This window comes from Triturus cristatus, chromosome 2_1, assembly GCF_964204655.1.
Source record: "Triturus cristatus chromosome 2_1, aTriCri1.1, whole genome shotgun sequence".
NCBI lineage: Eukaryota > Metazoa > Chordata > Amphibia > Caudata > Salamandridae > Triturus > Triturus cristatus.
Window position 1 is genome coordinate 821824764 of NC_140581.1, and position 27687 is coordinate 821852450.

General features: G+C 46.4%; 1 protein-coding gene across 17 annotated transcripts in view; it reads left to right on the forward strand.

Moving 5' to 3' along the window:
• Positions 1-27687, forward strand: part of CDC14B (cell division cycle 14B) — a 609243-nt gene that overhangs the window by 379866 nt on the left and 201690 nt on the right. For all 17 annotated transcript variants that reach the window (XR_014970356.1, XM_085632862.1, XM_085632855.1 and 14 more), the window contains exon 9: positions 15868-16098. Coding sequence is in view for 16 of the 17 variants with exons in the window: in XM_085632862.1 (XP_085488988.1) it covers positions 15868-16098 (231 nt within the window). In the remaining variant the exon portion in view is untranslated. The remainder of the gene's footprint in view (positions 1-15867; positions 16099-27687) is intronic.

A 27687-nucleotide genomic window follows, 5' to 3' on the forward strand; every position in this document is an offset into this window, starting at 1 on the left:
CCAGGGACTACTGACAAGACGACCAACTTTTTGTCAGTTTCTCAATGAAAGAAAGGCAAAGAGATGCAAAAGAGGACCATCTCAAATTGTGATATGCATCAAGATCTTCAATGGGCTAACCAAGAAGCAACCCCCAGAAGGCTTGCATGATCATTCCACCAGAGCGATAACTGCTACCACTGTGCTGGTGTGCAGTGTGCCAGTCATGGACATTCGCCAGGCCGCTAATAAAGCGTCCCTTCATGCATTCATGAAGCATTTCTGCCTGGACAGCCAGGTGCAGCGGGACAGCACTTCACCCTGTATGTGTCCCGTTTCATTTCCTAGTGTCAGCCTGTCCAAAGACCCACCACCAGCGGAGGTGTACTGTTTTTGTATCTATTAAAGGTGAGGAATCTGCGATTAGAAGTCTCTTTCCAAAGACCTAGTTGCTTACCTTCTGTGATATCTTTTCTGGTAAACACTAATCGCAAATTCCTCTTCAACCCACCCTACACCCTGTTTCAGTGGAATGGACTTACAAAGTTCTTTTATAGGATGCCAAGTATAAATGATCTGCATTCTGCACTATCTGATTTTAGTAGCTCTGTATCCGCGAACAGAGCTCAGAAAGAAACTGAAATCTGCGCATGGAGATGATGCATGTAATGAAGCCTCACACTCACATGCGAGGCAGGATGCAGCCACATAAAGCCCTCTACCAGCATGCAAGTGAATTGTTGTAATGCGACTTAAGTCTGGCACCTGGGGAAATTCACAAGGTGAGTTATCTGCTGTTAGATCGTCTCTACTTGGAAAGACATTACAAAAGGTAAGTAACTTGTCCTTTAAGTGTTGCAGGGATTCTGCCCAAGAACTGAAGTATATTGGAGACCATAGAACAGCAGCATGAAGGGTCTGGGTCACCATGCCACTTCATTATCTACGGGTCCGAATCCAACTAGCTTATAGTGTCTCACTGGCCCTTCTAACCTTTTCAGAGAGACCAGTGATTTGGCATCCCAGAACACAAAAGTCCCGACCTTCTCTGGGATCGCAGTAGCAGGTCACACCCTTTTGTTCTCTCACTCATGTCCACAATAAATAGAAAAGAGATACAAAGGAAGTTTATAATATTTACTTCAACTATTGTGCTTTAATATGCAATAATTGTGCCAATAGAAAACATTGCAAACAAAAACAAGGGACTCCCTACTCACTAGGAACCAGGTTAAGTTATGTGTGACAGAAACAGTGGTTCCTGCGGGAAGGTACTTATCTATATAGGTAATACTATGCACAATCGCAATGGTTACGTGTTACGTAGATGTCAGAAGGAAAGGAGACCAAGAACACTTCAGTTTGTATTTACAATCGATCTTTTAAATTTTTAAAGAGTGTTTATAAATATATACACAAAGCAAAGACATTTAAGTAGTGCTTAGTGTCCCCAGTGTGAATGGAACCAAAAAACAAAGACTAGTGAATTTGTGACATACATAACTTGTTTTCCATCATTTAGAAAAGCGACCATCTATAATTTTACAATAATTACAGCCACTGTATACAATAGTCAGAGCTGATCACAATGGTTTGCTTTACATAGTTGCCCATGCGCAATCTGCAAGAGGAGGCACATTATACCTCATGACTCGAAAGACTTTTTAAATGAAAAACTACTTTAGTCATCTGAGCCCAACACTACATGGCACAAGTAGGCTAAGCATGTGAATCTACAGCACTACATGCTCAAACAGATTCTTACAGGTTAAGTAGCATTTTATTTCTGGTCAATACCATATGTAGCTGCAGATTCCTCACCTATCCCTCCCTCCTGGTTGGATAGTTAGAGACCAACATAAGACTCCAATTTTCTGTTGTCACACCTCCTCCCCCAGAATGGGGACAGTGCTCGAGACTGACGCTTTAAAAGCATGCTGCCTTTGTAATGTCACCCCCCCAGCCTCTGTACATAGCAGATGGCAGCCCCCGATTTACACCCCCACTTTGGGTGGGGTGGGGTAACTGGCGGATAAAAATAGGAAGAATAGATGTGCCTACCTCTGCCAACTGCACCCCTAAGGGGAAGGAGGCGAGATGAAGTACACCTTTCAAAGCTACCCTCTTGTAGACCTATCACATGGGCTTCATACCTTGCTTCAGCTCCAAAGTCACCACTGTCCAGATAATCAGTTACTCATTACAAAGGCTATGCCATAGAAACGTATGTTTGTTAGGCCCTTCAGACCTCTTAGCTGTGTCTCATGCTGTAGATCAGCAGTCTGATGTCCTATTTTTTAAATAAAAAGTGACATGCATAGTAAACAAAAGATGTATAAACTGCAGCTACAGGATTCTGCAGCTATAAGATCATCTTTGATGTAGTATAGATGCGTTATAATTATTTTACTTATTTTAAACCCTAAAATCTTAAACATCCCTTTTATTAAAATATATAATGCGTTGCATTTCCCAAAATGCAAATGCCATACTTTAAAACTAACCAGCAAGTCTTAACTTTATCACATGAACATTAGTTAATAGAAGCTTTGGTTTTATCATGAAAATAAATATTTTATTATCTTTTCAAGTTGGATGGTATATATTTTGTTCTTGGAGTCCCTGCCAAGTTGATGAAAGTGCTTTGATTCTCTCTAAAACCTTACCCCTTGTGCCACCTCGAAGAAAAGGGTCACCACCTGCTAGATGGCAAAAAGATTTAATTTAACAAACCAATGCTTATCACCTGGTAACGGGACATGTAAATCATAGTTAGTGTTAAGTATTTAGGCAGTGCATTCGCACTACACAAAGTCACACACAACACCACGCTCCACAAAAAGTTTTCAAATAAAGAGAAATATTTTATGAGTAAATTAAAAAAAAGATAAAAATCCAATATGGGAACCTGAGATGTGAATTTGTAAAGATTTAAGTGAAAATAGTACTAAAAAGGACAACGCTCCTGTGATAGGTCCTGATATACTGCTTCCATAGGACTAAGTGCAATATGAGACTGACCACGAAGGAGCTCTGGTCAGGTCTGAGGAATGGATTGGTCCTGGTGAAAGTAAAGAAGTCAAGAAGCTAAAAAAATATTAAAATTAAGTTTTCAAGTTCCGGCGCAAGAAAGTGAGTTGGTCATTTTTTGAGAAGGAAAAAAGTCCTCTGAGCATACTGCCACTAAAATTGTAACCTCCACCAGGGAACCAACGGTTCGATACTTGAAGCAGATTGGTCTTGCTAGAGTTCTGGCACATTGGCGATTTCCTTCTGAAACTTTTCTAAATCTCAACATAAAAGGAGACGTGGGAGACTGGCTCTGTATATACTATACCAAATGAAGGTATAGTGTGCATAAAGTCCAGTGGAACCCCAAAGGTAGGCAGAGGTAAATTAAATAATACCTTACTCTCTATTTGTGGTAGTGTGGGCGAGCAATAAGGCTTTATCAGAGGGTAGTGTTAAGCATTTATTGTACACACTCAGACTGAACTCAGACCAACTTTGTTTTGTATCAAAAAATTATTTAGTTATTATATCTCTAGAACCAATCCTGGCCTGATGCAGGTAAGTAAAATAGTACTTTGCAATATTGATGAAGCGAATTACAGTTGAATGCAGGTTCAAATGCAGTTGGTTGAGTTACAGGTAAGTCTACAGTTAAAATTTACTTTTCAGTGGATTACTGTGTAATTTGCTTCTTGGATTACTTTTTAAGTTACTTTTGCTAATCAGTGTGATATGCCTAGATATCACACAGAGACATTTCCTAGCCAAAAGGTAAGTAATTCACTTTTTATACGTATGCAATTTTTTAAGGTTTTACACAAACCTACTCCACACTTGAAAGAATTTTCAAAGAAAAGCTGACAATGCAATCCTATGGAAAGAAATTAAGTTATCAGTTTACAGGTAGTACTTGTTTGTGGGAGTTGGGTTGCTGGGGTTAGAACCAGGGTTCTCCCAAGGTCGAGGATGCACTCTTAGAACACTCTCAGCGGCACTAGGGCGGCCGGGTGCAGAGTGCTGAGGCCCAATGTTATCCAGCGGGGGATAGGGGGCCTCCGGTTGAAGGCTGCTTAAGAGCAGGACACAAGGATATGGGAGCAAAACTCCTGGCGTTAGGCTCAGGGCAAAGGAGGATCCGTTTTAGCACACAAAGTGCACCCACAGGGGCGGCAGGGTGCTGGTTTGGTGTTGGGTGCCCTGTTGATTGCAAAGGTGATGCAAGAAACACTGCAGGCTCTGGGACGAAGATCTTCTGGAGGCGACGACTGGTTGGAGAGGTAAGTTGGGATGCTTAGACACTGTCATTTGGGCCAACCAAGGCCTTGGGACGTCCGGTGCAGGGTTGTCTTTAGGTGTCAGGGTTTTTTTTTGTTTTTTTTTACCAGCTCCGGTCGAGGTTGTGTGGGTCATCTAGAAAAGGGCTTCAGGCGTCAATTGGAGATTCGGGGCAGGTCAGAGATCACCAGATCTCAGGTCAAGATCGCAGAGGAGACCTCCTCGTAGTGTTGGGCTACTAGAGCTCGGGCCATGGAAGTCCGGTGCAGACTCGTGGATTTAGCCAGCATCTGTGGGTGAGCAAATCCGGTGCTCACGGTAGACGGTCTTGGTTTGGGAAGGCAGGGCAGTTCCTCTTAACTCAGTATTCCCGCCTATTCTGTCACCCAAAGTGGGGGTCAGAACCGCTGGAGGCCATTTGCTTGGAGCAGCAAATGTCTGGGGTAGCTCACAAAGGCGGCAAGCCTTTGAAGCTTCCCTTTCGTGGACCTTGCCCATCCTGAGGGAGGAGACTTGGCACCTCGTTCCAGGATGTACATTGTTTCAGGACCCTGAGAGCGACAGGCTCTCGACCAAGGGGTCCAGAAATATGTCTCATGGTGGCAGCTGGCGAGCAGCCACTTAGCCAGGACAGTAGAGTTAAGTCATTTTTCAAGGGGCATCTCTAGGATGCTCTCTGAGAGCATTTTTCATTATATCCCACACTGGCATTAGTGTGGGTTTAATGTGCTGAGAGGTTTGGTACCAAACTTCCCAGTTTTCAGTAAAGCCATTATGGTGCTGTGGAGTTTGTAATGACAAACTCCTGGCATTATATACTCTTTATGGCATTACTGCACTTGAATTTGTCTAAGAATTGGCTTAGACACTGTAGGGGTACAGGGCTCATGCACCTGTTCCCTCACCACTGGGTATAGTGCACGCAGCTAGAGGGGTGGTTCACCTATGCCAGGGCAGTGGATTGCAGGCATGGCACACAGGGATGTGTGCCGTGTCGACTCTTCACTTTGTTCTGCACCAAAACGCGCAGCCTGCGATGGCAGTCTGTGTGTGTAAAGGTACAGGGCCTCTAAGGATGGCACAATAAGTGCTGCAGCCCTTAGAGGCCTTCCCTGGCCACAGTGCCCTTGGTACCTTTTATGAAGGACTGACATGTGGCCAGAGGTGCACAAGGTACAGTTGTGGAAAAGAATACATGCTCTGGGAACCTGATTGACAGGATTCCAGGGCACATCAAGTCAAAGTTCATCATTAGTCTGGCAAAAAGTGTGGAGGTGCGGGGATTAGTGCAACAGAGCCCCAGCTTCCTACAGACCTTCCTACAGACCTTACCTGGGTGTCCTCAAATGGTGAGTTGTCATATCAGATATCTTGCTTTTCCAGAACTGCAGCAAATGTGCACAGGTTCACACCAGACTTTCATGCACAGCCTAAGAATGGTTCTCACTTGGTAACCATTCTGTCTCTTGTTTAAATGTCTATTCTTGTCAGTAAAAAGGAGAGCAGAGGTTGGGGAAGGTGTGAGAAAGCGGCTCTGTATATACTATTCCCAAATAGGTACAGGGTGTACAGAGTCCACAGTCCCCAGAGGCTAAAGTTAGATATAACCTTACTCTCTAAAGTGGTAGCTTGGTCGAGCAGTAAGGCAGTATCAGAGGACAGTGTAAAGCATTTGTTGCACACACTCATCCAGCAAATGGTCTCACACACTCAATAACTGAACTCTAGGCCAATGGTTTATATATAAAAAAAATATATGCTTGTTTTATTTTAGAACTAACATTAGGTATTAAAATATACTTTCTCAGAATGAGATGCTTTATATAAATACTTTTGCAATATGCAATTGACTTTTGTAGAAAGTAAAATTGTGTTGCCTATTGCAACTATTCGTAAAACACAATAATGCATTGAGTTCAATGGAAGTTTCAAGTTATTTGTCACAGATTACTTTTAGGATTACTTTTGGAATTCCAGGACTGGATCCTAGATTCAGTCCTGGGTCAGTACTTGGAATCAAGTGATAAAAGTCGACTTAATTACTGTGATGATTTTTAGACAATATTTTTCTATTTTAAAAGTTGACACTTAGAAAATATTTCATAGAAAACAGTCAATGATTCCCTATGGCAGAAAATTCAAGTTGCAGGTATAGTATGTTCTCGTTACTTTTGTAATCCAGTACTGGGTGCCTAGACTCAGTACTGGGACCTTTATCCAAAACAGGTTAGTAATTACGTTTTCAGATATTATACGATTTTTAAAGAATATTTGAAGATTGCAGAAATTGATACTTATAAGAAATTTCACAGACAAACAGTCAATGATTTCCTATGGGAGAAAATTGGGTTACTGGTAAGTACAGTTGAAAGTATTTTTCAGAGTCAGTGCTGGGCACCAAGATCCAGCCCTGGGAGCTCACCTAAGAGCAGGTGAGTATTTTTGTTTTCGTTACTCGGCTGATATTTGGTGATTATTTTAAGTTTTGAAAAGTCCACACTTAAAAGAAATTTCAGGAAAAGCCAGTCAATGTTACCCTATGGAGAAAATTGAGTTATCGGCTTTTGGGTAAGTACTCGACTGGCAGAGTTAAGGTTCTGGGCATAGACTCAGGGGTCCCCCAGGGTCAGGTAGGTACAGTTTGTTCACCCTCCGCGGCACAAGGGCGGCCGGGTGTAGAGAGAGTTAGGCCCAATGTTATCCTATGAGAGGTAGGGGGGCCTTGGTTGGTGGCTGCTGACTAGAAGGCCACGCGGATGTGGGAGCTGGGCTCCTGGTCACTTACTCAGGGCAAGTGGGGAAGTAGATAGGTGTAGAGGTTGCACTGCCAGGGCCACTCGGGCGGCTGGGTGCAGGGTGCTTTTGAGCCTTTGGGCGCTCAATTGATTTTAACGGGAAATCTGTGGTTTAGAAAAAGACTGCAAGCTCGGGGACGAAGATTCTTCAATTGCCACCACCACTTCGAGAGGTAAGTTGGGTAGTTGGAGGATAGGTAGGTACCCCGGGATTGGGCACAGGGGGCCGTGGGGCGCCGGGTGCAGGGGTGCCTTTTGGTGTCTGGAAATCTTACCCTCTGTTGATCGCGGTTGGGGGGCACCTGGTTCTGAGGCAGCAGGCTTCTACAGGAGTGTCGAGGGAGGTCCTTGGGTGCCGGACTCGGGGTCACAGTCGCCGTGGGGTCGTCCTCGTGGTCTTTGTTCACTCCGGCACAGGCTTGGCTGGTGCAGAGTGTGCTGGGTTCGCGGTTCCGGGCTGCTGCCAGGGATTAGAAGTAGATTTTGAGTAGAGCCTCTACTCATGGGAGTCCCAGGGGTTTAGAGTCAAAAGGTAGCCAGGCCCTCCGGGGTTTGTGAGGATGCCGGGTTGGAGCAGGTTCGAGGGTCGACAGGCCGGTAGGCCTGGGGCCAAAGCAGTTGGTGTCTTCCTCTTCTTAGCAGCTGCAGGGCAGGTCTTCTTTCTTCTAGCTCTTCTTCGGATTTTGGAATCTGGGGAAGGAAGGTTCAGGGTGCCCCTAAATACTAGATTTAGGGGCATTACAGGTAGGTGAAGGGCAGGGACCAATGGGTCCCTGTCCTGGGGTGGGTACACCGCCTATCCTGCCTCTCTCCTGTGGGAGGGGGTGCAGTAGCCTAGTACTTCTCAGTCTTCAGTGTTGCCATTATGGTTGCTGTGGAGTTCGTGTTTGACGAGCTCTCAGCACCATGTACTCTTAAATGGCAGCACTGCACTTACAGTGCCCAGGAATGGACCTGGGTACTGTAGGGGCACAGGACTCCTGCTCCTGTACCCACACCATTGGCATAGGGCACCCAGCTAGAGGGTTGGCTGATGTATGCCATGGCAGTGTAGGTGATGGGCATGGCACACAGGGATGTTTCATGTCGACTCTTTGTTTTGTCTTGCACCCAGACACCCAGCCTGCAAGGGCAGTGTGTGTGTGTGTGTGTGTGTAAGGGTACAGGGCCTCTAAGGGTGGCACAATGAGTGCTGCAGCCCTTAGAGGCCTTCCCTGGTCACAAGGCCCTGGGTACCTAGGGTACCATTTACCAGGGGCTGACATGTGGCCAGGGTTTGCCAATTTGTGTTTTGTGTTTTTAGAGAAGGAACATAGGCCCTGGGCACCTTATTGGCAGGAGTCCAGGGTACACTCAGTCAAAGTACATTCAGCAATTCAGCAAAAAGTGGGGGCATACCATGCAAGAAAGATGGCACTTTTCTCACAGAAGGCAGCTCCATTTTAAATTGGATGTTTATTTTCTCTAAGTTGTACCCAATTTGTGTGCACTTTGTCTCTCACAGATCTGATAAATAGACTCCCAGGTAATGGTAAATATCAATGTGTTTCTCTTTATTACTGTAAAGAACACTACCCCAGATTATAGTGCTGCTCTTCGGTGAATCAAATGGCTCTTGCCTGCTTTTACACAGCTTCTTACAGTTTCTTGCTCCTTATGTTTCAGTCCAGTTCTACAAAGTTCTGTCACTTTAGTCAATGAAGCTAGGTGAAATGATAGTCTTATTTTGAACTCTGAGCTAATGCTTCTCTCATACTGTAATGAAGAGTTGTTGCTAGAGAAGCAAAAAATGTGTAGCCCATTACCAAAGTTCACAAAAAATACAGCTACTGTTGCTATAGTGACTAAATTCCTGTAAAAAAAGATTATCAAGCGCAATGTGATTTTCAGTCTGAAATACTTCCATGTTTTCTCGCTTTTTTTCTTTCTTTTAGACCTGTGATTTGTCTGTGTTCTTGTTCGCAGTTGACTGGATCTTAGCCAAATTTGATTTTTATTTCTCAAAGTTTGTTTACTGTGTGTATGCACTAAATAATTGGACATTTCTTGAACGTCATTGAAGTGTCTGTAAGCAGTCGAGAGAGGAGGCGGTGGAGAAAGCACTTACTTTGGGACTTGCTGGCAGCGCTCTACCACACTCTGTCAGCCTTGCTGCTGCCGTCTGCCATTCACGGCATCGCGGGACCACGGGACTACATTTCCCAGCCTCCCAAGCGCTACTGGGGCACTTCCGCCCGCCGTCGCGCCAGGAGGCGCTGAAAAGCGCGAGCCTCCCTCAGTGGAGCGGGGGACTCTGTAAGCAGTCGAGAGAGGAGGCGGTGGAGAAAGCACTTACTTTGGGACTTGCTGGCAGCACTCTACCACACTCACGCTGTCAGCCTTGCTGCTGCCGTCTGCCATTCACGGCATCGCAGGACCACGGGACTACATTTCCCAGCCTCCCAAGCGCTACTGGGGCACTTCCGCCCGCCGTCGCGCCAGGAGGCGCTGAAAAGCGCGAGCCACCCTCGGTGGAGCGGGGGACTCTGTAAGCAGTCGAGAGAGGAGGCGGTGGAGAAAGCACTTACTTTGGGACTTGCTGGCAGCGCTCTACCACACTCACGCTGTCGGCCTTGCTGCTGCCGTCTGCCATTCACGGCATCGCGGGACCACGGGACTACATTTCCCAGCCTCCCAAGCGCTACTGGGGCACTTCCGCCCGCCGTCGCGCCAGGAGGCGCTGAAAAGCGCGAGCCTCCCTCGGTGGAGCGGGGGACTCTGTAAGCAGTCGAGAGAAGAGGCGGTGGAGAAAGCACTTACTTTGGGACTTGCTGGCAGCTCTCTACCACACTCACGCTGTCAGCCTTGCTGCTGCCGTCTGCCATTCACGGCATCGCGGGACCACGGGACTACATTTCCCAGCCTCCCAAGCGCTACTGGGGCACTTCCGCCCGCCGTCGCGACAGGAGGCGCTGAAAAGCGCGAGCCTCCCTCCGCGTCGCGGGACGCGCGCGGGCGGCGCCGGGAGCAGCCCGGGACAAGGGCGGGACCGTCTGTGGCCGTCCGGAGCAGGAGGAGGCAGGGCTGGGCCCGGTCCCTTGCTGGTGAGCTGTAAGTATCCTGCACTGAAGTGTATCTGCTGAGGTATTCTGTTCGCTCATACCCCCCTGCCTGTACACGGAATTGATAGGTGCCAGGTGGACAACAGGAGTGGGATTGTCGTGAACTCGTACACCCCTAAGACATAAAAGATACAATTACCCCCACCAAGGCACGAGAGCAAACAAGTGGTGTAGAGCCAATCATACCATGCTGAAGCCTAAGACTCATCATACAAGGGCAGAGGGAGGGTTAAGAGGAACATTGGATGACTTTATTACACGTGCGGAGTCACTCTTAACCCACGAGATCCTGTTGACGGAGAAACGGCTCTCGCTGGACTCTTTAATAGCTAACAAACGGTCCTCATTGGGCAACATAGCCCTTTGCCCTACGCCTGGCGGAGGAATCTGCCCGTCTCAATTGACGCAAGCACAGCCATCTCAGCCTCAATCCTCTGACTCGTCGATAGCAGCAGATGGAAGTTCCCAGGGGGTCTCAGACTCAGCAGGCCTACTAACAACAGATCTGGACAATATAGGTAGGCCAAAGCCAGTGCCCACCAGCAACAACACTCAGTTGGTAAATGATAACAACACCACGGGGGATGAAACATTAAGGGGGGGCGATCAGCGTACAACCACTAACGCCTAATTCTGACCCTACACAGCCACCCATTAGCAAAGTAATCACGCGCTCCAAAAGATCTCAACTTGGGATAGGGCAACTAGAGAGTGGCGAAAGTTGTGCCGCTAATCGCTCCAGCAAGCCGGGTCGTAGAGGGCAAACTAAGCCTAGCAAAGGAGGGAAGATAAATCCCGAGAACAAAAAATGCCCAGACTGTCAGAATATAAACAGGGCGGGGGAGCTGAAGGATATTACTTTAGCTTTTGGGGAAAAAATGGAACAGCTCATTTTTCAACACCTAGACCCAGTCTTGACTGCAATTTTAAATCTAGTGGAGAAGATAAGTAGGCTGGCAGACCCTGATAGAGATCAGCCCTCCGGGGCTAACCCATTGAGGAGGAATTTGGAGCCAGTAGTGGCTGACAGTGGGGAAAAGTTAGTAACGAACCCCGACCCCGAGGAGAGAGCTCATAGGAAAACACCTCTGGACCAGGGGAATATAAGTAATAGACCCATTGGTGGTATGGTCCAGGATATCCCACGAATCACTCCTAACGAGGTTTGTCGGGGACCAAACGAGCAAGCCACCATGGAAAAAACCACCATGAATGTTGGCGTTCAGAGCACCCCAGGTCTCCAGATCCTGGATTTGCCACCCGCTTCTAGTCCTTACTCAATTGTGTTGGTAGGAGTGCCTGGTCTTAGTAATGACAGAGAAGAAACGACCAACGCCCTGATTAACAAAGCTGCACACTGGTTAATTAGTAACACACCTGCCAGGAGTTTGCAGCACAGGCACATCCTTATGGCTAGGAGGGTTGCATGGATTGGAAAGTCCGGGAAAAAATTTGCGGGTGACTGCGTGATCATTAACTTTAGGTACCCTGAGTTAGTCAGAACTGTTGGACAATCGATACGAGGATGGAGGCACTGGGTCCTGCATTAGGATGTTACCCCTACACTTTTTTTTATAGAAACAAAGTCTCGGTCAGGGGTTCGAATTGGCAGGGGCCAGGGGCAGCCCTGGTAAGAGGGGAGGAGGCTCATGGCCCTCTAATGAATAGATTTGCCCCACTCACAAGTCTGTCTCCCCTGGATGAGCAAGATTGACTACCGACACCAGGGAATGGGGAGTACGAGATAGACTCTGACACCTATAGCAATCATGTAGAAACATTACCCTTAGTGGCACCTGATCTGGTCTTGGGGGCTCCCGTTCTTGATCAAGCAGTGGGGTTTGCAGGCGTGCTGGGAAGAGAAGTGGAAACCAGAACCCCTCTAGTTAACCGCTTAACAAGGGGCACCACCCCAAGGAGCCTGCCCGGAGCACTTAAAGGACTAGATCCAAACCATAATGAACTGAGGTTGATCTCCTGGAACACCGCAGGACTGGCATCTAAGATTCAAAACCCGGACTGGCATGATTTTATCAAAAAATATCATGTTATTTGCCTACAGGAGACTTGGGAAACAAGTAATAATGCCTCATTTGTTGAAGGTTTTAAATCATTCTTTGTTGCAGCCAGGAAATCAACTATGGGTCGTGCCAGGGGGGGTTAATCATGTATGTGGCACTGGCACTGAATGGGAGGTGGGTAGACCTGGGGTGGGATTCAAGCTGCCTACAAGGAGTGAGATTTAATTCTAAGGGATCAAAAATGATTTTTATAAACTTTTATAATGCAGGTCAATCTATGTTAAACCTGGTTGAGCTGGAAGAGAGGCTGACTAGTTTAAACGACTCAAGGGATGCAGGCTCTCAGTTAATTCTTATGGGGGATTTTAATTGTCATCAGTGCCCACACTTGAAATGGGAAGGTGGTACGTGGGATGCCTGTCCCTCTACTAAGGGCTGGCATCCGGAGCACTCTAGAGAAGGCCTGGCACTAAGCAGAATTCTGTGTAAGTTTGCCTTAACCCACACGATGGACTTGATGGGGCATGGGACACCTAATGTATTGATCCCGACCTTTAAGGCGAGAGGAAGGGACTCAATTATAGATTATATTTTTATATCCACCGTGTTAGAAAGTAGGGTAGCCCATTTTGAGATAATGCCAAGTGTGTTCAGTGACCATAACCCCTTGATTTTGTCAATAATGGACACACTTGGCACCAAGAGGGCGGAGATTCCTACTGTGGGTGAATACAAGGCCAGGGATCAGGGGAGAAGAATCAAATGGAGTAACATTGATGGTGTCGAACTCCATAGAGCCCTCCTAGACAATGCCGACAATCATACTTGGAGGTGCCTAGATCCCAAGGTTGAGGGGACTGAATTAATCGCAGCATTTTGAGGGCCCTGCTCAGCATATCGATAGTCTCCTAAGAAGTAAACCCAAGCCTAAGGCTGACTTTTGTCCCAGGTGGTTCGATAAGAACTGTTCAAAGGCCCATAGGGACCTGAAGTTGGCACTAATCAAGGTCCCCAAGGACAAAGGATATATAGCCGAATGCAGGAGTCGCTATAAAAAAGCGACCAAGCTGAGGAAAACAGCCTTACAAATTGAAGCTTGGGAATCCTTAAGAGAGGCTGCCGAGCTTAGAATATGAGCAGCTTCTGGAGGATAATAAATGCCCCATGTTTTCAACCCCAAGATAAACCGCAAATGGCGTCTCACATCCTACCAGAGGCGTGGGAAGCACATTTTACCAGTTTGTATAACCGTGGGGTACCGGAGACGCAGCCCACATCAGTCATTGGAGGTCCCAGTTGTGCCTGGATTCCTATTACAGTGGATGAGGTTCAATTAGGAATAGAAGGTCTAGTATTGAGGAAGGCGCCAGGACCAGACGGGATATCCCCGGATCTATTCAAAAGCCAGACAGACCTTTGGGCCCCCATTTTAACCAGGGTTTTTAACACAGCTATTGAAGTGGGCATGCCAAGATCTTGGTCTACGGCCGTCATTGTGCCCATATTCAAGAAGGGCAATAAAAATGACCCAAAATGTTACCGCCCAATATCCCTAATAGATGTAACGGCGAAAGTTTTGGGAAGAGTCATTTTAAACCGCCTAATGACATGGGCCGACGAAAATAATATTATCACTGACGTCCAGTATGGCTTTCGAAAGGGGCGCTCCACAACTGATCAATGTCTCAATCTCTACCATCTGGTGGCAAAGTATACTGTGGCCAGGGAGGGGACAATGTATTTGGCATTCATGGATCTCTCCGCGGCCTTCGACTGTGTAAACAGAAGAAGGCTGTGGGAAATCCTGAGTGCCATGGGCGTGGATTCAGGTTTGATCCACGCTCTGCGTATGCTCCACCAAAACACCACGGCACGGGTCAGATATACAAATGAGGGTGACGTCACAGAGGACTTCCAGTGTAAGGGTGGGGTGAGGCAAGGATGCATCCTGGCGCCCTTCTTGTTTACGCTTTATATTAATGGATTAGATAAGGCGCTCGGAGCCCTGGAGGCAGATTGTCCCTGCATTGGGAGAAGAGGAATACCCGTTCTCCTGTATGCAGATGACGCGGTCCTCCTGGCGCGTGCTGGAAGAAGCTTGCAGGCCCTCATTGGGGGATTTGTTAGCTTCATGGCAGACCTTGATCTGGTCCCTAACCTCACAAAATCCTTTATCATGGAAGTGGGTAAAATCCCACACAAGAACTGTGTTTTTACCATAGGCTCCCACAAATTGGAGAAGGTAAAACAATTTAATTACCTGGGTATGGTTTTTGACAAAGACTTAAACTTTAAACCCCTTGTAAGTCATAAATGTACCCAACAACTTGGTGTGGAGGGGTCAATTATGAACTATGCACGCAGATTGGGTCGTTGGTCACCCAACGAAATAGTACACTTATATAACCTCATCTGTTGCGCCAAAACCCTGTACGGAAGTGAGGTGTGGGGCTTCATAAATGACAGAAAAATCCAGCTGGAGGAAGATAAGTTCCTAAGAAGACTTTTGCAAGTCCCCCAAAGCATTCCCTCTTTTATAGTCCATGAAGAGCTGGGGATTTCTTATATCAGCGAAAGGGCTTGCCTCAAACCCATCATCTGTTGGATTAAAATCTGGACAAACCCTGAGGCAAGCCTTAGCAGACAAATCCTGGAGGACTGCATGAATAGGGATAAGGGGATGCAAATACCCTGGCTCAAATACGTAAAGGATACATTAACCAGTTTGGGCCATGCTAATCTTTTCGACAAGCCTTCTACAATAGTTAATAGAGATAAGGGCGCCATTAAGGCAGACTTTTCACGTTACTCAGCTAGTGCTAGAGAGGCAAGGGAAGGGCGGAAATGTACTGTAAAAGAACACCAGCTTTTAAAAACCTGTGTGGGTATGGAATTTTACCTGTCTAATATACATAACATACAGGACAGATTCCTGATAACAAGGTTTAGATTAAACCTCTTGCACCACATTTTATCAGTTCCAGCTGGTTACGTGAGTGATGTTAGCAAAAAAGGGTGTTGCGGCTGCGATCAACGATCTCCGCAAGACACCATGCATTTTGTTCTTATATGTCCTTTTTATGCTCTCCCAAGAAAGCGGTTCCTAAAAAACATCTTGAAGCGCTCGAAAATTAGACAGGCCAAAGTGGCCCTCTTATTCCTCAAACTCTCCGCTGATCCATTTGTATTATTTAGCACTGTGCACTTTCTGCGATTGGCAGTTAGACTAAGAAATACTAGAGGTGAGAACTAACTAGTAGGATTGCTCCCTTGTTTATATGATCTTAAAAGCTCCCGACAGACTTAGCCATTCTTAACTGTCACGAGAAGATTATAGATAATGAATTATAGCCTGATTGTCCTGTTTTTTTTTTAAATGACCTTGCATTTTGGGCTTTTTTTTTATATATGTACTGATGATTTTTAGGGTTATTCTGTATATTTGATTATGCTTTTTAAACAAAATAATGTCGATTTTAAGATGTGCATCTTTTATGGTTATTTTCAAATACCCGAATAAAGATATTTGATGATGATGAAGTGTCTAATTTTATAATACTGCTTGCATTCCTAACAAATTAATGAGAAGATCTAGCCAATAAGCTAACTTTTACTTGCTATAACGTGCAATGCGTGCCTCATGTTTTTACAAATCCATTTAGACTGTTCCATTCCTTTCTGTAGGTTATCCACTTCACGCTCCTGAAGCTTACTTTCCATACTTCAAGAAGCACAATGTCACAACAATTATTCGGCTAAACAGGAAAATGTATGATGCAAAAAGATTTACTGATGCAAACTTTGAGCACCATGATCTCTTTTTTGTTGATGGAAGCACACCAACTGATGCCATTGTGAAGCGGTTTCTGAACATTTGCGAAAATGCAGAAGGTGCCATAGCAGTGCATTGCAAAGGTACACTAGAGGAGTGGCATACCCATTGCCATTAATCACATTTTGTTATTGTTTGTATTCTGTTTTGTTACCTAGAAGATAGTAAAGCCAATTTTCCATTACTATAAACAGAAGAACTTTTGGTTCAAATGTATTTGTCAATTTCTGTGCTCAATGAATCGTGTAATGCATCCAGAAGGAAGCATTTGGCATCTTCACAGCATATTTAAGGCTTTGTTCCTCTGATCGCATAGTTTATGTCAACATGTTGCACACAAGAGAGCGAGATATGGGGTGACGATGAATTGGTAGTCAAAAGCAATATTGGGGTTTTGATATTGTGCTGAAGCATTAAACTGATTTCAAAGAAGTCCCGGTCATCACAGGTTCAAGGATGTTCACAAGATGTCTGGCGATTTTGGTAGATCATATACATTCTTGTACATCTCTTTACACACTTCCACGACTTACAGATAAACAGAATCAGCAAAGGAATGTGCCTTGCTTACATTTGGCTTACAAAATTGCTTCTCCATCCACTGGCATGCTCAGTCAGTCAGTCTGGAAAAAAAACACATCTTTGTCCCCAACAAATGTAAGCATTCCTTGAAGCCAAACTTGGTTGACTGACTCAAGAAAACATACCCCATTTACGAGAGTGTGATGTAGTTTCAAAGACTGCTTCACCGTTACCAGATTTTGTGTTCTCAGACTGTGAAAAAGATCACGTAGATACTACGAATATGATCCTATTATATTGTCTTAGAACAGAATGCATAATTACACATGTGCCCACTTGGGATTGTCTGTCTGGGTAGTGGTCAAAAGCGACTGGGATTGGGAGGATCTAGTATTGGTAGGGCCCCATTAATTAGCACAAACTACAGTGGTGCTAATTAATGGGCAGGTGTTTTCTCCACTAGCAGTCACTAGTGACCATAAAAACAGACGCTTTCCTGGTGGTTTGGGGTGATCATATGTTAAAGGTCACCCTTTAGGGTCAGTGGTCTCTATTATAATTCAAGACTGTCAAGCTAGCCCCTTGAACTTTTCTGCCTCATGTTTACTGCAAAATGATGCTTATTTGAACAGACATCATGATAGCAATGTATTACATATTTAAACGGGGGATGCATTCACCACAGTTGTCCTAGATTCCAGATACGATTTGACATTGGGCTATGAACCATCAAGTGCGCTCGCTGGCAGAACCTGTCCCTGGAGTAGATGATATCCTTGTAGATCTCTTGCACAGGAGCCCTTAGCAAACACATGAATGGGAGATCAACCCAAGTGTTCAATCAATACTTAAAGCACTGGGGTATGCCAACAGCTGATTTGTTCGCCACGCATGAGAATTATACTGCTTTCCACCTTCCCTTTTAGACTTACCCATAGACATACATGTGTGCTGGTGCATTGTGGATTTCCCAGGATATATCCTGAGTCACCTCTAAACCAAAAGGATTTCTTTGAAAGAAAAAAATGTTTTAATTTTCCAAGACCACCACTAGATGACAGGTGTGTGCAAAGCATCTGTATCTAGAGCACAATAAATATATTAGAGTTAAGTAACTGTTTCTGATAGACTTCTAACCGCAAATTCCTCACCTTAGACTATTCCTCAGGTGCCAGACTGGATTTGGGAAAATCTTGAACAGTACCCACGCGAAACAATAGGTAGCGTCGATCGACTCTGCGTCTGCATCAGAAGTGATGTGCACGGTGCCTGTATAGGTACCACCTGGCGCGTTGACTTTAGTTCCTTCCTTTCCGCGACAACAGTGCAGATATGGAGAGCTGCGGCTGTCGTTTTGTTTGCCACTCTTTTTCCGACATGTTTGTCGATATAGATATAGAGGTATATATTTTAAGCTTTCTTCTTTCAGTGTGCAATGGGATGTGTTCCCTACCAAAAATCCACAGGATTTAAACTGTGTGAGGAATGTCACAAATAGATGTCGATCTCTGACCCACTTTTGGTTTGCCTATGGTGTCTGGGGTTGAGCCACAACAAGGCCTGCGGCGACTGCAGGTCTATGCACCTCCAATTGATTTGTGAGTGTCGATGAAGCTCCTGGGAGCGTGGCAGAAGAAGGCACCAATCTCGGTCCCGATTCTGAGGGAGATCTCTGGTCCACTTTTGGAGCCAATCCCACTGACAGTAGTCATCCCACTCCCATGGGATTGAAGTCTGGTAAGTCAAAGAAGCACAAGAAGTCATCGAAGTACTCTTTGTCCTGTCCTAATCGGCGCCGTGCTTTCAGTTCCTGCTCCCGCTCTCTACCCGCAGAGCAGGTGACTGGGTCTGCTCCACACTTCCCTGAGTTCCCTGGAAATAACTCTGCCAATCTCAAGGAGTTCTATGACGCTTTTGCACCCTCTTTGGGCCACTAGCTCCCTCTAGTGCTTCTTCGGGTCCCATAGAGTCAAGAGGTGACCCTCTGGGTTACCTCAAGCGGGTGTGCCTCTGACGCCAGCTGGGCCTTCCGGACCCAGATCTGGACTGACGCTAACATAACACCTATGCCGCTTCCAGTGGCCTCTGCATAGTTTTCAGTACCACTAATCCCACTTGAGGAGAACCCTATTGTCCTCGCTGACTCAGAGATGGCGCTGCCTCAACTCTGCTTGACGTTGACACTGGCGCTGCATTGACCACATCAACCTACCTTGGACTTGTCACCCTTGGTCACCTCCAACTTCCCATTAGGGGATGAGGATGAAGGGGGATATGGCCACTGGAGGATGATCTCTACAAGGAGAGAAATTGGTATGAGGAGCTGGGTGATGTCAGTGGTTTTGACACCTCTGTGGCCTGAATTCTACTTCAGGCCCTGCCACAGAGGAAGCCGTGTCTTGCGTCCTGGTAATGCGCAGAACAATGGAGGTCGGTGACGTACAGCTGTCCACCATCAAGGTCAAGAACAACGTCTTGACGGAGGTGCTTCAACCGGTCGTCAGCACTGCGAAACCCCTACTCCATTTAATGAGGCCCTCACCGACGTGCACTTGTGGCCTAACACGGCGCTTCAGTGCACAGAATGATTGCCTGTCGTCACCGCCCTTCCCCTGAGATCCAGCCTTCCTCATCCAACATCCATCTCCCAAGAGCTTCATGGTGCACGCCTCAACAGCCAAACTTAACCAAAGCGCATTCCCTACTACTACTACTAGTAGTAGGGAATCAAAGTGGCTGGATACCTTCGGGAAGAAGATCTTCTCTTCCACCAACCTGGTCCTGCAGTCGGTGAATTCCCCGTCTCTTGGGCCGATATACCCACGCATTGTGGGACTTGGTTGCGCAGCTACTGCATATGCTTCCTCTCGAGGGCAGTCCTTCTTTAACCAGGCACTGATAGATGGCTGAGGCGCAGTGAAGTTTCCCATTTGATATGGCCTGGGCACCACTAACACATCAGTCAGTGCCATGGTGTCAATAATGGCACTACCCCACCACACTTGGCTGTGGTAGACTGGATGTTCAAAGGTTATCCAATCGGCCCTGATAACCATGTCTTTTGATGACTCTTGTTTGTTTGGCGATCAGTAGGTCATGGTGCTCGAGTGTTTAAAGGAGAGTAGAGTCATAACAGATTGTTTGGCCACTCATGGAGTTCCCGACAACAGCAACTGTTTTCCTTTCACCCCTTGATGGCCACAAATAGGACTTTCCTGTGCATCCACAATTCCAACCTTCGCCCACAGGTTTCTCAATCCTTTTGTGGCTGGGTATGTGGGACCCACAGAGGATGTGGAACCCACACACAGCATACGGCCCAGTCCTCCGCTCCTCCGACTGCTGCAGCCCCCACACCTCTTTAATGGGTCCTTGACATAACACTCCCATCCCGTTGGCGGCAGGATCAGGCGCCTTCCACAATGCCAAACTAACCTCTGACAAGGGGTTGCCCCAATTGTGCATCCAGGTTATGCCTTTCCATTTCTAGAAACCTTGCCTACCTCGCCTCATTAACAGAATGGCTGACGGAGTACCATTTCTTTTTGCTCCGTCAGAAAGTGCAGGATCTGCTGGCCAAAGGAGCTATCTAAAGGGTGCCAGCATCAGATATAGGACGTGACTTTTATTCCTTCTACCTATTACTGCCGATAAAACGATTAAGGCCTTCGCCCTATAGTAGATCTCCACTCTCTGAGCACCTTTCTACAGAAATATATTCAAAATGCTCATCTTAGCTCAATTCTGTCAGCCCTGGACCCCAGAGACTGGATGTTGGCTTTGGACCTTCAAGGCACGTATTTCCAAATTCTTGTCCTGCAGGCCCACAGGCGGATCACTGTGGGCCACAAGCATTTCCAGTTCATTGTGCTCTCCTTTGTCCTCACCAGTGCCCATCGGGTGTTCACCAAAGTGATTGGCAGTGGTTGCCTGTGGAGGTCCCACTATTTGCCTACCTTGATAACTGGCTGTTGAAAGCATACTCGATCCAGGCAGTTGTCATCCACCTCCAGACTATGGTGAACCTTCTGCACTCGCTGGTGATCATGGTCAACATGCCGAAGTCACACCTGCCTCCTCAGACACTCTTTCATCGGAGCCATTCTGTACACATTGCATTTTCACGATTATCCTCCAGAGTGGAAAGTTTGGGACATTCAGGCTATGATCTCGATGTATCAACCTCAGTCCTGACTGCTGAGACTGATGGCCTCCTGCATGCTACTGGTGAAGCACGCCCAGTGGCATATGTGGCATATGTGGACTCTACAATGGGATCTGAAGTCCAAGTGGGCACCACACAAGGTGAATTTCAACCTGATCCAGATTTCAGGGAAGAGTGCAAAAGATCAGCTTTGATAGCTAATGAACTGCGACTGGATCAGTGGCACATGACTCTCCCTTCCCCACCCGGAGCTGACAATGGTGACCAGTGCATCCCTTCTGGATTGGAGTGGCCACTTGGGAGAGGTGATTAGGTCTCTGGCCGAATCCCAGCTCCATATCAGTCTCATGGAGCTGCGAGCCTTCTTCATGGCTTACTGTGGTGTTGCAACAAGTGGAGCGGAGTGGGATTGTGGACCTTGTGCTACGAATCTCTGCGCCTCTGGACTTGGCCGGGGCATCTTCCTGGTCGTGATGTACCTGATGAGATATCTGAATGCCAGGGATGACTAACACGACTGCCGATGCCTTGCGAATCATGAATGGTGTCTACATCAGCAACTAGTGCAAGGTCTCTTCCAAGAACGGGAAGAACCTTGGCTTGATCTGTTTGTCACCGCTAAGAACACGCAATGTCAGCGCTTCTGCTCACTGCAGTTTCCAAAGCTTCTGTCGCTTTTAGAAGCAATCCACTTAGAATAGAACCTATAACTCATCTATCCCTTTCCGCTGCTAGTGCTCTTACCCTGGATACTCAAGAAGATCACAACCAACCAGGCCAAGATCAGCTTACTGGCTCAGGAATGTGCAAAGAGTTTGTTATCCATTCTCATGAGCATCTGTCCTCCGATCAGACTGCCCCTTCCGGAGGACATCGTGTCGCGATTGAATGGCTACAGTTGAAGTCTTTGCTCTTCCTCCCAAAGTCTGTGAGGTCATCTTTGTAGCGAGATGTCTATCAACAGAAACTGTTAGAGGCATATGAGCTGTATATTGTATACTTTAGCATATATCGCCATCTGGTGTTGGGCTCGGATGTTTGCAGTTTGTTTTTGTTGAAGAAATCTTTGTTAATCACGAGATAGGTGACTCCTCCATATGGTGACAGTGCGCATGCGCATCAACTCCACCCCCAGATAGTTTTTTTCCACCATCGGGTTCGGATGTGACTTGCTGCGCTTCGGGTCGGTGCTGTTATCGAAACCCCCATCGACGCGCAATCACTTGCCCCTCAACGGTATTGTCCTTTCGACGCACATCTTCTTCAATCGAAAAAACTTTGATAAACTTCGATGCGGGCTGTTGGGCCTATCCGCGCTGATTCCGACGGAAGTTGATGGAATGGACTCCCTTCAAGAAATGTCCCCAGTGTGGTGCTAAATTCCCACACTCAGACCTACACCCAGTGTGTAATCTCTGCCTCTCTCCGGAACATCAAGAGGATACCTGTGAGGCTTGTCTATCTTTCAAGTCTGAGAAGACCATTCGTGATTGTCGGACTCGATGCCACAAGGCCCAGGTCCACACCAGTCGAACATTTCAGATGCCCCGCCATCGGGCTTGGGTATGAAAACCAAAGACAAGCCTTTCCGGCTTGGGCTTGAGCCAACCACACTCCGGTGCCGAAAAACCAGCTTCGGCACCGAAGTCCAAGGCTGCCGATATGCAAGTCCTTCCTCCATCGACACCGGAAAACCCTCCGGCACTGACAGCTGAAGGACAAACCCTCGGAACCGAAGCAGAAAGGGAAAAATTCGACACCCAAGACGTCGTAGCCGAAACAATCCAAAGAAAAACTTTTGACGCTTAAACCCCCGAAGCACAACACTCCGGAGCCGAAACAATCCACACCGAAGTCTTCAGAAAAGGCTTCTAAACTGGACACTATCCCTATGCCTAAACAACCTAAGACTCCTCATAGGGATAAATCCTCGGCACCAAAATGAACACTGGCTCCGAAGAACTTTTGGTCCCGGATCCAAACCAGAAAATAATTTATATCCATCCAAAGACTGGTCATATTCTCTCCAAACAACCTACAAAATGGAAACCAGACCATTTACCAAATTCACCTGTTCCGGCTAAAAGAATGGACATGGGCACTAATACCTCTCCACCCCCTACACATCCTCCCCCCAACTATTGATCCCAGTTTACTGATCTCTCCAGTACACTCTCCGGATCAGACTTTTCCACTCTCGCAACCAGAGGATAGTGATAATGGAGATAGGGACGGGCAAGGAGATGCTAACATAATCCCACAATGATGATCCCGCACAGGACACAGATCCATGGATGGACTATAACACAGATCCTGACTTAACAGACCTAGCTCTTTAACCCTCAAAGCCATCCCCACCAGACGATAATGTAGGCTTTGCCCAATTAATCAATAGGGCCGCAACATATCACAAAGTAAATCTACATTCTGACCCTGTAGAGGAGGATTTTCTCTTAGAGACTTTTGCTCAGCCACAAAAACCTCACACGTCCTACCAATGTTAAAAGGGCTCATTAGACACGCACCAGTTTAACGACCCTGTTAGGACTAGGGTTCTTAACCCAAGGATAGACAAAAATACAAAGCTGCTCCCAGTGACCCCATATGCATTAAGGGTCCGCTTCCTTTAGATTCCCTGGTAGTGGCTAATGCACGTAAAAGGTCCAACTCTCAAGGTTCAGGTGACTCCCCGTCCCCAGATAAAGAATCCAAATTATTAGACGCATCAGGAAAACGTATGGCGTCTCAAGCTGCTAACTATTGGAAAATAGCCAATACACAAGCTCTCTTAGCAAGGTACCATAGGGCTCACTATGATGAGCTAGAGAAGCTCATTCAACACCTACCGGAGCAATACAAAGACCAGGCCAATTACCTCATACAGGAAGGCAAATTAATCACAAATACATCAATCAGATCTGCTCTAGACGCCGCAGACACCGCATCCAGCGCAGTCAATACTAGCGTATTGTTACGTAGGCATGCTTGGCTCAGTATATCCGGATTTAAACAGAAGGTGCAAACCAGTATCCTTAATCAGCCCTTCGACCAAGAGCACCTCTTTGGCCCTGCAGTGGACACATCTTTAGAAAAGATGAAAAAGGGCACGGAAACTGCAACGTCTAAGGGAGCCTTGCAGTTATCTTCTTCTAGAGGCTCCTTTCAACGCTCCTTTTATTGTGCTGGCTCAAAAACCAACACACCAGAACACCCATCCTCATCTTACTAAAGCCCAAATCAGAGTTCCTTTTCCAGTGGATACTTTAGGGGAGGTTGCAGGGGTAACAACAACAAGGGCAGTGGCTGGGGTAATAACACCCGCAGCTCCCCTACCACCAAGCAGTGACTTCCATGCGCTTCCCCCCGACCGCTCCGTACTTGTCGGGGGACGCTTTTCACAGTTCCTACCTGTCTGGAATTCCATCACCACAAACAGGTGGGTGAGCCAAATTATCCAGTATGGTTACTGCCTGGAACTCATGTCCACTCCCCCACACATTCCTCCCAAACACCGTCCAATGTCCACAGAACATTTGACTCTCCTCAAACAGGATATTCTCTCTTTACTACACAAAAATGCAATAGAACCAGTCCCCTTACCCCAACAGGGCACAGGGGTTTATTCACTCTACTTTCTCATTCTAGAAAAGGACGGCTCTCTCAGGTCAATATTAGACCTCAGACCCCTAGACCTCTACATCCAATCAGACCACTTCCACATGGTCACTCTGCAACAGGTGCTCCCACTACTTCATCAAGATGACTTCCTCTCGACTCTGGATCTAAAGGACGCCTACTTTCATATTCCTATTCACCCCTCTCACAGAAAGTATCTCAGGTTCAACATTATCAGTTCAAAGTCCTTCCATTCGGAGTAACCACTGCACCCAGAGTCTTCACCAAATGCCTCGCAGTGGTAGTGGCTCATTTAAGAAGGCAACACATTCATGTGTTCCCTTATCTGGACGACTGGCTCATAAAGGCCAAATCCCACAACAATTGTGTGCAGCACACACACAAAACTATCCTGCCATCAGTGGAACGAGGCTCAAGGTCAGCTGACAGATCTGGTGTTGGTGGACAGCCGCACACATAGGTCTCTGCTGTGGTGGAATGTACAAAACCTTTCCAGAGGGCGGCCATTCCTCGACACGGTTCCACAGATAGTACGAACAAGACGCGTCGCTCTCCGGCTGGGGAGCTCATCTACAAAGTCAAACTATTCAGGGCTTAAGGACCCATCGACAAAAACAACTCCACATAAATCACCTGGAGTTACTAGCAACCTTTTTAGCACAAAAGTCTTTCCAACTTTTGCTACTAGGGAAAGCTGTCCTAATACGTACAGACAACATGACAGCAATGTATTGCGTTCAAAAACAAGGGGGAACACACACACTCCAACTTTTGCGCCTAGCGCAAACTATATGGAGATGAGCTATTCCTCAAAAGATATACCTGCTTGCGGAACATCTCTCAGGAGTACACAATCAGATTTTCGTGTCGACAAACACAACAAATTCACGAATGGGAAGTCCATCCTCAAGTTCTTCTTCCATTCTTTCAAATGTGGGGACACCCAGATATAGATCTGTTCGCCACAATTCACAACGCAAAATGACCAAACTTCGCCTCCAGATATCCACACCCATTGTCCAAAGGCAATGCGCTATGGATTAACTGGTCAAACAAATTTGCTTACGCTTTTCCGCCTCTCCCGCTCATTCCGTTAGTGGTTCGGAAACTCAAACCGCATTCCTTCACAATGATCCTAGTTGCTCCAACATGGGCCCAACGACCATGGTTCACAACCCTCTTGGAACCATCAGTAGTTCCACATCAAAAGCTACACCTCTCACCCAAACTTCTTACACAGAAACATGGCGAGATAAGACATCCAGATCCCAATCAACTCAATCTTGCGATCTGGCTCCTGAGGGCGTAGAATTTGGCTACCTTAATCTCCTACTAGAGTGAAAGAAGGTCTTCAAAGAGGCTAGGCGTCCTACCACAAGAGCATGCTACGCAGCAAAGTGGAAGCGATTCGTTGTTTATTGTACAAATAACAAAATCACCCCACTAGATGCTTCCATTCAAAACATTATCTGTTATCTCTTGCCTCTACAATTATGTAATTTGGCATATACATCTATATGACTACATCTAGCTGCAATAGCCGCTTACCTCCAAAACAGACAACACTTGTCCCTATTTCGAGTTCCTGCCTCAATATTGTCCTTACCAGGCTCATGGGTCCTCCATTTGAACCTCTACACAAATGTCAGTTACAGTTCCTCACTTTGAAAGTAGCCTTGCTGGTAGCTATCACATCCCTCAGGAGAGTCATTGAACTCAAGGCATTAACCATACAAGAACCATTTTTACAAATGCATAATGGTAAAGTGGTTCTTAGGCCTAACCCAAAATTTCTACCCAAAGTAGTTTCTGCCTTCCACCTTAATCAGTCTGTTGAACTCCCAGTTTTTTCCCCTCAACCAGACTAAGTGGCAGAACGTGCTCTTCGCACACTAGACGTCAAAAGAGCATTATTATACCACATAAAAAGAACTAAACCTTTTAGAAAGACTAAACAACTCTTTGTATCTTTCTCGCCACCTCACAAGGGCAATCCCATCTCAAAAACAGGAATTGCAAGATGGATTGTTCAGTGCATCCAAATATGCTATCTCGAAGCTAAACGCACGCTAACCATTCCCCCTAGAGCTCATTCCACACGTAAAATAAGGGCTTCTATGGCATTCTTAGGGAACATCCCCCTAGATGACATTTGAAAAGTAGCAACTTGGTCTACACCTCACACTTTCACTAAACACTATTGTGTAGATGTGTAAGCTAAGCAACAAGCTCGTGTGGGCCAGGCTGTATTGAGAACACTTTTTCAGACCACTGCAACGGATGCAGGTTGCCACCGCTAAGGAGGAAAACTGCTATATAGTTTATGCTAAAGTATACATTCTACAGCTCATATGCCTCAAATGGAAAATGCTGCTTACAAGTATGCATATGTTCTTGGCATGAAGAGCTGTAGAGTTGTATACACCCACCCACCTCCCCGGATACCTTTATCTGTTGCAGTATTATCTTACTTAGAAACATTACACATGGAAATCCTTTTCTACTTTCCTACTAACTCCATCATTACCCTTCATGGCGAAAAACAATCTGGGAATGGAGTCCATGCGCACTGTCACCATAAAGAGGAGTCACCTATCGCATTACTAACAAAGACTTTTTCAACAAAAACAAACTGCAAACATCCGAACCCAACACCAGATGGCGATCTATGCTAAAGTATACAGCCCTACAGCGCTACATGCCAAGAACAGATGCACCCTTGTTCGAAGTGATTCTGTTTGTTTTGTGCGTATCCTGGCAAGGACTTGCTCTGGGCCCATATATGGGGTATCTTTTGTCCATCTCTGGGTTTTTGCTCTTGTCAGACCAAACTTCACTGTTGAGTGACCTCCTTTCTGAAAGGACTTCAGCACGTTCCCATCCTACTTTTTTCTTATGCCCCAATGGGATCTTAATTTAGTTTTTACTTATACTTTGGAATCCATGCATAGCTGAACCTGTGCCACTTTTCTACCAAAGATGATGACACCTTACCACGTCGGCCAAAGGAACACATTGTCAACTTTCTTTGCTCCACCTCACTCCTTGAAGGAAGAAGAAAGGCTCCACTCCGAGGGCACTGTCCTTTTATATTGATCTCAACAAAGAACACTGAGTGGACAATCAGCTCTTTGCAGGATTTACTGGAATAAAGCGGGGGAAAGAAGTGCAGAAATAGAACATCGCCAGGTGGATTATACTCTGCGTAATGATCTGCTGTGCAGTAGACAAGAAGCAACCCCCTGAGGCCTTTTGGCCTCACTCCACCAGAACCAAAACTGCATCTATTGCGTGAGCTCGGGGAGTTCCTGTCCTGGACATCTGTCCGGCTGCTACATGGGCATCTCTA